General features: G+C 39.4%; 1 protein-coding gene across 4 annotated transcripts in view; it reads right to left on the reverse strand.

Annotated features, from left to right (window-relative positions):
• The window catches only part of WDSUB1 (WD repeat, sterile alpha motif and U-box domain containing 1), a 72,954-nt gene extending 61,106 nt beyond the window's left edge, over window positions 1–11,848 (reverse strand). The window contains exons 1-3 of one of the 4 annotated variants that reach the window (XM_005676096.3): window positions 11,525–11,848; window positions 8,985–9,432; window positions 7,243–7,427 (exon numbers count right to left, since the gene is read on the reverse strand). In XM_005676096.3, coding sequence (XP_005676153.1) covers window positions 7,243–7,427; window positions 8,985–9,382 — 583 coding nt within the window. In that variant the 5' untranslated portion in view covers window positions 9,383–9,432; window positions 11,525–11,848. The other 3 variants (XM_005676094.3, XM_018063420.1, XM_013969561.2) reach the window with 3 other exon arrangements.

The following is a 12,574-nucleotide window of genomic DNA, read 5'->3' on the forward strand; positions in this document are numbered from 1 at the left end:
AAAGGCTAGAATTACACATGTGGTGCTAGTAGTAAAGAGCCCACCTGCCAATGCAAGAGACTTAGAGAGATGTGGGTTCAATCCTACATGGGGAAAAGCCCCTGCAGGAGAGATGGCAACCCACTCCAGTATTCTTGCCTGGAGAATCCCATGGACAGAGTAGCCTGGCCAGCTACTGTCCATGGGGTTGCAGAGTTGGACATGACTGAAGCAACTTAGCACCCATGCATGCACACAAAACATCATCAATTCAGTCCAAAAGATTCGGTGAAACATATTTCACAAGACAAGTGGGCCTTAGGAAGCATCACTTCAACAAAGCTAGTGGAGGTGATGGAATTTCAGGTGAGCTATTTCAAGTCCTAAAAGATGATGCTGTGAAAGTGCTGCACTTAAAACACCAGCAAATTTGGAAAACTCAGCAGTGGCTACAGGACTGGAAAGTCATTTTTCATTTCAATCCCAAAGAAAGGCAATGCTAAAGAATGTTCAAACTACCGTACAACTGCACTCATCTTACACGCTAGCAAAGTAATGCTCAAAATTCTCCAAGCTAGGCTTCCACAGTATGTGACCTGAGAACTTCCAGACGTTCAAGCTGGATTTAGAAAAGGTAGAGGACCAGAGATCAAATTGCCAACATCCACTGGATCACAGAAAAAGCAAGAGAATTCAAGAAAATCATCTGCTTCTGCTTTATTGACTATGCCAAAGCCTTTGTGTGGATCACAATATACTGGAAAATTCTGGAAGAAATTGGAATAGCAGAGCACCTTACCTGCCTTCTAAGAAACCTGTATGCAAGTCAAGAAGCAACAGCTAGAACCAGACATGGAACAACAGACTGGTTTGAAATTGGGAAAGAAGTAGGTCAAGGCTGCATATTGTCACTCTGCTTATTTAACTTGTATGCTGAGTTCAGTTTAGTTGCTCAGTCGTGTCTGACTCTTTGTGACCCCATGGACTGCAGCACATCAGGCTCCCCTGTCCATCACCAACTCCCATAGTTTAACTCAAACTTATGTACATCATGCAAAACGCCAGGATGGATGTAGCACAAGCTAGAATCAAGACTGCCATTATCAATAACCTCAGATATGCAGCTGACTCCACACTTATGGCAGAAAGGTAAGAGGAACTTAAGAGCATTTTGATGAAGGTGAAAGAGGAGAGTGAAAAAGTTGGCTTAAAACTTAACATTCAAAAAACTGAGATCATGGCATCCGGTCCCATCACTTCACGGCAAATAGATGGGGAAACAATGGAAACAGTGACAGATTTTCTTTTGAGGGGCTCCAAAATCACTGCAGATGGTGACTGCACCCATGAAATTAAAAGATGCTTGCTCCTTGGAAGAAAAGCTATGACCAAGCTAGACAATGTATTAAAAAGCAGAGACATTACTTTGCTGCAAAGGTCCATCAAGTCAAAGCTATGGTTTTTCCAGTGGTCATGTATGGATGTGAGAGCTGGACCAAGAAGAAGGCTGAGCGCCAAAGAACTGATGCCTTTGAACTTGGTGTTGGAGAAGACTTTGGAGAATTCCTTGGACTGCAAGGAGATCAAACCAGTCAATCCAAAGAGAAATCAACCCTGAATATTCACTCAAAGGACTGATGTTGAAGCTGAAGCTCCAGTACTTGGACCACCTGATGCATAAGACCCGACACACTGGAAAAGACTGATCCTGGGAAAGACTGAATGCAGGAGAAGGGGACGACAGAAGATGAGATGGTGGATGGCATCATTGACTCAAAGGACATGAGTTTGAGCAAGCTCTAGGAGTTGGTGATGGACAGGGAAGCCTGGCCTGCTGCAGTCCATGGGGTCACAGAGTTGGGTATGACTTAGCAACCGAACTGAACTGATTTCACAAGTAGGTCCTTCCAATGGAAAAGAATCAGGCTCAGTGGTAAAGAATCTGCCTACAATGCAGGAGACGTGGCTTCAACCCCTGTGTTGGGAAGAACCCCTGGAGAAGGAAATGGCAACCCACTCCAGTATTCTTGCCTGGGAAATCCCATGGACAGAGAAGCCTGGTGTGATACAGTTCAGGATGTCACAAGAGCTGGACACAATTTAGGGAGTAAACAAAAACAACAATTACACAACTTAGGCAAAGTAATCAGTTAAATGTAGTGTTACCAAAAAAAAAAAAAAAAACCACCTACTAGTTGTTATCCTATTTAGACAGAGTATCACTATCTACCCACTAGGTAAGTTCCCAAATACTTGTGGGTAATGTAAATATTGATATCACCTACTTAATTTTTTAAGAATACTATCAAGTGTTTATTAAGCACTTGTTTGCATATTTCTGTTAAGCATTTGACAGATACGACCTCTAACTCTTTACGTTAGTCCTACAAGGCAGCAAACATGACCATCCCAAGTTCACAGTTGAGAGCTAAGGCCCAGAGAGGAAAAGCCAGGTACCTGAGGTCACACAGCAGGAAAAGGGTGAAACTGACAATCTTATCTATGTGGCATATGGTACCCCATGCCCTTCACGGATACATTAAACATATATGTTGAGGGCCACTGTGTTCCAGGCACTGGTCTAATTGGTAGCTGGTGATTGTGACCTGAGAAAAGGTTGAATAGTTGAATCTGGCTTCTTCTGCAGTGAGTGCCTTGCCCTAGTTAGTTCCCTGGAGAACAGACACTTGCTGAAGAAGGGCCCAAAGACCATGCCTCTAACAGAGGAAATATGAGTTTATAATCAGTCAGGGAAGATAAGGGGCTCCAAGGGCAGGAATTGGGGAAAGGCAAAAAGATGAGATTTGGGACTTCCCTGGCCATCCAGTTCACCAACTCAATTTTATATGAATTACACCTAATATCATAAGTCAAAGGATATTTTACCACTCACATACAGTAAAACTCAATTAAGAAACCTGAATACCTATCTTAAGATTGCACTCTGGTTTTGCAAATATTTAGTATTTGGTATTTAGTTCATATACGTAGGTACGTAAACTAAACTTTTCCTATGGACTCCCTGTTTTATTGGAAGCATATATACTTTAAGATACAACAAATTAAAATTTCTTTTTCACTGAAAGTTTTTCTAACTATAAGAGACTTTTCCACATTTCAATAGCATTTTTGTTTTTGTAGCACAGGTTCAGCCAAAGGGCATCCTTTCTCAGAGATATTGATGGATATAAGTAATTCTCCATAATCTCTATAATCATTTAATGTTTTTAAGGCAAAAAAATGTACCCCAAAATCGCTGAGTAAAATATTTATGTGCTAGACCCAATTAAGAAAACTTTTTTCCCCCATTGTTTCTAGACTAAATAAGATCTTTGATGCTGATGCTGAAGTGTCTTTCAACAGTGAGAATTCAGCTAGAACACTGTAAAATTATAAAGTTTAAAAAATGTCTGTGCTCAAGATCTAAATATTTTAAAATGGACTTTTCTTCAGGAAAAATATTTAAACTGTAATAATAATCTAACCCAAACTCTATCACTTAAAAACTGGAGAGAACTGAATATTTATCCTCTAGCACACAAACTATTATTTTTCCATATTTGAGCAAAATGTCACAAAGGCAGAAGACTCAATTTGTCATAAGTATTTACAGATATTAACAGATACCAAATTAAGCAATTGTAAGTTAAAAATTACATCTTCTGTCTTTTAAGAAAATATAGTAGTTTCCACAAATTCCTCTAATAATCACTTTAAAGCATACGTTGATCTGTTTCAGGGAATTCACACATAAGGTTAATATCTACTTTAACAGAAGTTAAACTAAAACTACAGAAGGGATGTATCAGAACTATATTGAGAAATATACTTTGAAATATACTCTAAAGGCACAGTAGGGATGTGAGTAATATACTTAATTTAGAATCTCCCTAGAATTTTCAGCCTAGTGTAGTGAACCTTTCCAGAACCTATCAGCTGCAATCCCTCTGAAGACAGAAGAAGGATATCCTTAATGTTAACAGTAGTAAAAAAATGGGATTTTAATGAAAAATCTTTTCAGATCATTAGACTCAAAAAGGAAATCTAAATCTCCTGACGTTGATATAATCCAAAGATTCACTATATGCCTGTATGATTTTGGAGACGGGGTCACAGAATGGAAGAAATAGTTCTTGCCTGTTACAAGCTGATCTTCTTAGAATAAAACATCATAAAACAATATATTAAAAAATAAATCATCACAATTAAATTAGGTAGGGAGTTCAGTATAAGAATAGATTCATGAAAAGAAAACTGTTAATCTTCCCTATGATATTAAAAGTTAAGGAAACAAACTAATTTCAACAAATCAATAAAAGGAATCTTAGTCTGCATTTCAATCACCTAAATTTATGACAAAGAAGGCAAGAATATACAAAGGAGAAAAAGCCTCTTCAGTAAGTAGTGCTGGAAAAACTGGACAGCTACATGTAAAGAATGAAATTAAACATTTCCTAGCACCATACACAAAAATAAACTCAAAATGGATTAAAGACCTAAAGGCCAGACACTGTAAAATATAAAACTCTTAGAGGAAACAGGATCTTTTTTGATCCACCTCTTAGAGTTATGAAAATAAACACAAAAATTAACAAATGGGATCTAATTAAACTTTAAGTCTTTTGCACAACAAAGGAAACCATAAATAAGATGAAAAGACAGCCCTCAAAATGGGAGAAAATATTTGCAAATAAAGCAACTGATAAAGGATTAATCTGAAAAAATATACAAACAGGGGACTTTCTTGGTGGTTCACTGGCTAAGACTCCACACTCTCAATGCAGGGGGCACAGGCTTAATCTCTGGCCAGGGAATTAGACTCCACATGGTGCAAATAAAAGGTCCTGCATGGCACAACTGAAAGATCTAAGCTCCCGTGTGCCGCAACTAAGACCCTGCTCAGCCAAATAAATATTTTTAAAAAACAAAACATACAAACAGCTCATGTAGCTCAATTTAAAAAGCAAAAGCACAACCCAATCAAAAAATGGACAGAAGACAGACGTTATCCAAAGAAAACATACAGATAGCCAATAAACAGATGAAAATATGCTCAACATCACTATCAGAGATATGCAAATCAAAACTACAATGAGGGACTACTTCACTCCAGTCAGAATGGCCATCATTAAAAAAATCTACAAACAATAAATGCTGAAGAGGATGTGCAGAAAAGGGAACACCCCTATATTGTTGGTGGGAATGTAACTATGGAAAACAGTATGGAGATTCCTTAAAAAACTAGAAACAGAACTACCATATGACTCGACCATCCCACTACTGGGCATATATCTTGAGAAAACTATAATTCAAAAAGACACATGCACCCTAGTGTTCACTGCAGCGCTAGTAACAACAGCCAGGACACAGAAACAACCTAAATGCCCATCAACAAAGGAATGGATAAAAAAGATGCAGCATGTGCACACACGCGCGCACACACACATACACACACACACACACAGGAATATTACACAGTCACAAAAAAGGAATAAAGCTGGATGATTTATAGAGAGGTGGATGGACTTAGAGACTATCATACAGAGTGAAGTCAGAAAAACAAGTATATGAATGCATATATGTGGAATCTAGAAAAATGATATAGATAATCTTATTTTCAAAGAGAAAGAGACACACAGAAATGAAACATATGGACACCAAGCGGGGAACGGGGTTAAGAGGAGGGTAAGATGAATTGGGAGATTGGGACTGACATATATACACTACTGATGCCATGGATAAGACAGATAACTAATACTGTATGGCTCAGAGAACCCTTCTCATTGCTCAGTTGTGACCTAAATGAGAAGGAATTCCAAAAAAAAGAGAGGGGTATATAGCTGATTCACTTTGCTGTATAGTAGAAAGCAACTATACAGCAAAATTGTAAAGCAACTATATTCTAATTTTAAAAAGTCTGCTTTTCAAAGCCTATTACATTCCAGGCACTGTAAATAAAATACATCCAGGCCTACCCTATGGAGTGTACAATCTCACAGGAAAAACACCATTAAACATAATTCATATAGATAACTTCACTAAGTCCTATAAAAGAAAAATAAAGCATGTAACTAAAGGACTATATCAAAATACTTCAGACTGAGTACAGGAGGTTAAGAGCAGAGGAAGCTCTTCTGAAGTGATTTATTTTTTTAACCTGAATTCTAAAGGATGAATAAGAGTGAACCAAGTAAAGGTCCACATGTAAAACCCTCAGACACATCTTACAGACATTCAAGAAATAAAAGGAGGCCAGTGAGGCAAGTGAATGCATGAGACCAAGCGTGACTTGTAATGAGGCAGGGAAACAGAAGAGGTAAGGTAATTAAAGGCTTTGTGTTTGAAACTTGGTATTTTATCTTACCTTAATCATATTTTAACATGCCACTGATGGTTTTGAAATAGGGGAGTACCAAAGCCCGAGCTGTCACAAGACAGTCTTAATAACTTGCCACATAAGACTACTGAACAGCTGAAGCGCGACCAGCACCAACTGCCATGCGACATAACACGCACACCGGGCTTCAGAGACTTCATACCCGCACACAGTAAAATATCTTATTAACAATTTTAGGACTTTGAAATATTTTAGGTATATTGGGTAAAGTAAAATACATTACTAAAATTTCATCTACTACTAGAAATTTTAAAATTTACACATGTAGCTCACATTATATCACTATAGGACAGCACTTGTCTGGAAGCAAGATTGAAGTAGCCAGAAGGAGAACGTCCATCCTAACACAGAAGATGAAAATAAAAGAAGGCAAATTCCCAATTCACTGTATTTATTTAACACTAAGAGTCTACAGTCAAGAGTTCTCTTCTTTTTCTAAAAACTAATCTACTAACAAATGCTTTTATAAGGTTATCTTTTGAAAGATTAAATAGTAAGTGAAAAAAGAAACCTGTTTTCAATTTTTATATTTCACATTTCTATTTGAATAAAAACATACAATGTTTCAAAAATCACAGTGAAACCAATAGGTCTAAGGCCTCTACATTAGCAAACTCGAGGAATCCAGATCTACTGCATCAAGTTGTGTCAGCCCCCATGTATTTTCCCAAAGAATCTGGTTTCCCCAAAAAGTATTTGTGATTTCATTTTGATCAAAAACATAAAGCAGAAGGATGATTCCTTGAAGGGAATAAATTAAAAGATTTTGTTTTATTAATATGAAGTGAAAATGAGTAAATGAATGAAAAGTCACATACAAACTGCAAACAGGACTTACTAGTGCTTATAAGAGTAAAATAACTAACCAGGAACTGGTTGTGAAGAAAAGTCACAGCAGGTAATTCCAAGATCATGTGCTTTTTCATTGTGCAGACACCTCATTTTATCATCCCACACTGTTAAATCACCACATGAGGAGCCAGTGACAAAGAGGTTTCCAGGAGGAGAAAATGCACAGGCCACTAAGGAGCCATCCTTAACACTAGCACATCTGAAATAAAAGCAAAAGAAAGGGGAGTTTTCATTTCAGAGCATCCTTTACTTTATATTACAGTCTCTAATAGCAGCTTGATATAGTAAAAGAAAAGGATAAAAGGCTAGAACTAGAGAGAAGGGGCAGTAGATGCCTATAGAAATAAAATATCCTTTATATGCTATAAACTGAGAGAGGCTTGCCAAAAGTAAGACAATTTAAACATTATCCTAACCAAATCAAAGTCTATGTATCTTCATACTCTTTTCATTAAAATATACAAAGTTTAACAAAAATAGCAACAACAACCAACAATATCAATTACAGTCACAATTTTTAAAAAGATACAACTTTTTTATTGAAAAGCATGTTATTGGGGATGAAAAGCACTTTCAACATTTGTATTAAAATCACCTAGAAACAACAGTAAGGACTTTCTTCTCACCTTCAGTTATAAATTCTTTATGTAAATGAAATGCTGTGAACAACTTAAAATAATCCAGGGAAGATTAGGAAGCACTGGGCTAACAATAATTCATTATTTTATCAATTAGGAAAAATAACCTGTTAAAAATCCAACAACCCATGCAGTGTCCTATCCAGCGCTTAAATTAATTGCAGTGTATCATTTTCACATAATTACATATAGTAGAGAAATAACGTTAGGGAGACAATTTACCAATTGGTTAACTGAAAAAGATTCCCTGGCCGACAGCTAAATTTCATTCACAGAAAACAACTTAAAGGCATTCCATTCTCTCCGTGTCTTCACTTTAAACTGTTTATTAACGCTACTTAAAACATACTTTCAACACAAAGACCAAAAATCTAAATGAGCAACAGTTGTTTACCAGCTGCCATCTGTGCTCTGAGTGTTGGTGAGAGGGAGGGAGGGGGGAAGGCACATTAAGCTATTTTAATTGGTGACATTTAAAAGTTTACAGTTTTTAATGTGATTAATGTCACTGAACTGTACACTTTAAATTTGTTAAAATATTATATATATTTTAGCATATGATAAGTTTACAAATACATGGTTTTAACACTAGGGAGTTGCAACACAACATTACCAGTGTAAATTAACTGATGTATTTTTATCCAAAAGCAGTTTTTCAGGTGACGTTTTTAAAGAAGTGGTAACACACACCACCATACCCATCACAAGGTTCCCTCTTCTGGGCTTGGTCAGTAATCCCAGTCAGCAAAGAGCTGTGCAGGTGAGACTCACCTACAATTACTTCATTACTGAGAACACCTGAGCCATGTGTGACCAAAGAGCCAAAAATTACTAAGTTTTATCCAAAACTTTTTTTTTTTTTTGCCTAACTATTAAAAATCCATACAGTTCTAACAAGATTAACACTTATTTTACAAAAGAAAAAGTAGAAATGTAAAACACTCAGAGCCAAGCAAATCTACTTCAAGAATCATATTAAATATCTGTTTTATGACCTTCAGGAGACAGATCAAAGTATTTCTCCTCGAGATGTCTGAATTATCTACTTCAAGTCATCAAAAAAATTTCTGTAAACCTGGTAATAGGATTAAAAATGGAAAGGGTTTAAACATTCTTACCTATGTAACTTGTATGACTGCGCATTCCACAAAACAACAGTTCCATCAGATGCCCCTGATACCAAACAAGCGGAGTCTGGGGAAAATCGGCAAACTCTCACAGGGCTACCACTGGGCTGTTCCATCACTGCCAAAATCTGTCCGTTTTGAGCATCCCATAGGACAGTGGTACCATCTGTTGAACATGAAGCCAAAATATGTCCTGAAGGGGAGAAACAGCAGCAGTGGACAGCATAGGTGTGAAACTTCAATGGAGAGTATGGTACTTCAGTAAAGTCACTCAGGGAATATAGGCGAATTGTTTTGTCCAAGGAGCAAGTAGCCAAGAGGGAAGAGGAGAAGGCACAGCAGTTGACATCATCATCATGATCTGCTAATGTGTGAATTAGTTTCACCATGTTCTTTACTGGAAAATAGCCTGCAGTTTTTAGATAAAGGTTACTTCATCCTAGGAATCAAATAAATACAACGCAAATCAATATAGAAGAGTCAAAATCAATTAAAAAACTTGCTCAACAAAAGCTTCTGCATTCACATTTTTTAAAGACAATAAATTATACCTGGGCTAAGAATATTTGGCGAGAAATAAAACATGTTAAGACTACAATCGCTGATGATAAACACAATCACCAGTGCCATACCAGTAAAGTTCCGTAACTCCCGAGAAAGAACCTGGTCAAGTAACTTCAAACTGATTTGACACTGTATATTCAAAACTCTGGGTATTTATTACCTTTGAAGACTTTCCCTTTATGAACTGCTGCTCAACACTGCCTCATTCCAGATGTGCTAAATTCAAAAAGATTTTTCACTACTTTAACAAACTCTCGCTCTTCCTTCCATAGGATGGAGCCAAAAGTATTGCTCACCTTTAAGATGTAGAACTATTACAGTTAACTCATACAACAAACAAAAGGTTTCCTTGTCAATATAAGTGGCAATGTTGAAAGCTATCATGTCATGGTATGTCATCTTGTATGACAAAGAATAAAAAGATATAAAGACTTGAGGTGAAGAATTAATTTAATAAATCAAGGAAACCCAAAGAAAGAGTGCCCCCCCCAAAAGTGGACTTAGCCAGTCTGCACCTAAGACCAAATTTATAAATTTAGAATAAAATCCAAACTCCTCACCAAGACTTACCAAACCCTGTATGATGTGGCTCTTGCCTATCTACTTCTTAGACCCCAACTACTTCCCCTTTTCTTCTCCCTCCCTTCTTTCCAGCCTCCCTAGTCATAATGGTAACATCTAAGAGCTTCACAAAGTGGCTTTCTGATGCTTAAATTCTCATGCCTCTGTTTCTGGGAGATAATTTCTCATGTAAATTTCAATTTCAGTGTCCTTTTTCAGTGACTTTCCTAAAGTAGCCCCTCTATAGGCTAGCACATCACCCTATTTTAATCATCACCCTATTTTAATCATCAGTGTAGCAATTGCCCTCAGCTGACACTATTCATGTGTCTCCCCCTACTAAAACCTAAGCACCAAAGCTGTTTCTCTCATTTCTGTATTCACAGCACATGAAAGTGTTTGCACTTAATACGGTTAAATATTTGTTGAATTAACATTTTCCCCCAAATCTAGTTGAGTTCTAGCTGCCTTTAAACATTATTTATGAATACGAAATAACCAGAGAACTGTTAGTAAAAATAAAGGTATTAACACTAAAAAAAAGTGGAAAAATGACGTAAAAGGAGGCAATAATCAGCCCTGAGGAACAGGTGTAAACTTGAATTGTAAAATGAATCTATTATTCTAATATTATTTACAGAAATCTTTACAAATAAATGAAACAAGCCTTTTCCAACATTTCTGATGTCAGAAGTTCGGCCTCTTTTTCAAACAAGCTCCAACTAGGTCTAAAAAACAAACAGACCATCAAAACCCCTGGTATTTGCAGTGAGAACAAACCCAATCAGGTGGTCTTCTGGAGAAGTCCCAAATCTCAACTGTGCAAGTGCACAAAGATAATTTCCAAACAAACTTTTGCTTCCTCACCCTTCTGCCACTCAGCTCTCTCTGAAGTTCAAGGTCCTAGAATCTGACGCGCAGGAACCCTATCAGCTGAAGTTTGTTCCGCTCGGGGTGTGGGCGTCCACTTCGACCTCTGCCGACGCGCCAATCTCCCGGCACACTGAACTGGCCAGTGGGAACACTCGCATCCCTGTCTATCGCAAAGCCAACCCGAAATGTGTCAAGAATCCTACATAAAGCCAGCGACCTACTCCCCCACACCTATTTGGGGACCGAGGATATGCTCAACTCCGAGAGCCAGTTGGGCCTCACTGGACCGAGCGACCAGGAACGACCGAGCAGGAACGCGGCCGGCAGGAAGCGCGGAATTCTGGGGCGCGGGCACCGGCGCAAGGGATTGGGGGGAACTGGGACTTCCACTTCACGCCGTGAGGCGCCCCCGGCTCCCGGGCGGAGGCCGCACAACAGAATCTCGCTGGTCCCGGTCGCGCGCTTAGAAGCAGACGCCGGGAAACCAAGGGTTTAGACACCCCAGCGGGCGGACCCGAGCCGCGCTCCTGTACCTGCCACCGCTGCTGCTATACTGGCCCGTGCGCACTGGTCTTTTCACGTCGAAGACCCAAGACGTCAGGGATCCGCCCTCAGGTGCGCTAAGAGCGCCGGCGGACACGTGATGCGCAGGTGAGGCGGGCGTGGTTGGCGCCGGCGGCAGCCCAGAGGGGAAAGAACAGACCCCGCCCACCGGGGGCGGTCGGCGCCACGGCGCATGCGCGTCCTTCCGCTTTGTGATGAGGCGGTCCCTGAATTCTGGCTCTAGGATTAAGATGAGTCCACACTTGGGAAGAACCTTTGAAAAAGAAAGTGGAGTCACTTAGTCCTGTCCTCTTTGCAACCCCGTGGACTGTAGCCTACCAGGCTCTTCCGTCCACAGGATTTTCCAGGCAAGAGTACTGGAGTGGGTTGCCATTTCCTTCTCCAGGGGATCTTCCCAACCCAGGGATCGAACCCAGGTCTCCTGCATTATAGGCAGACGCTACAGTCGGAAACGACTGAAGAGACTTAGCAGCAGCAGCAGCAGTTATCGTCTGAGCCGTTCGTTGAAAAATCTTTCTAGTTGTAGAAGCTGAGGTCCCAAGGTCTAGCGAGTCCAGAAATGTGATTGTAAAAGGGACAGTTACTACAGCTGTTTTTCAGCGTCCTGGGAAGTGAAAGTGTTAGTCACTCAGTCGTGTCCGACCTTTTGTGACCCCAGGGACAGATGAAATTCTCCAGGAAAGAGTACTGAAGCGGAATGCCATTTCCTTCTCCAAGGGATCATCTTCCTGACCAAGGGATTGAACCCAGGTCTCCCACATGGCAGGCAGACTCTTTACTGACTTGAGTCACCCTCCTTACTTTGCTGTATTTACCTTGCTTCTGTCCTCTGATCTCCCTGACTGGTCTTTTCTGTTTAAGCCAGCTCTGACCTCAGCAGTCCATGACTCCTGCAATCGCCTTTGTGGTCAAATGTTTCTCCAAGGCAGAATGCTGAAAAGGATATCCAGGCTATTCTGGTATCACGGGAACCCAATATGCATTGTTTTCTAGCGTTTCCGAGCGTCTCCTAATGGTTT

The sequence above is a fragment of the Capra hircus genome, chromosome 2 (genome assembly GCF_001704415.2).
Source record: "Capra hircus breed San Clemente chromosome 2, ASM170441v1, whole genome shotgun sequence".
Lineage (NCBI taxonomy): Eukaryota > Metazoa > Chordata > Mammalia > Artiodactyla > Bovidae > Capra > Capra hircus.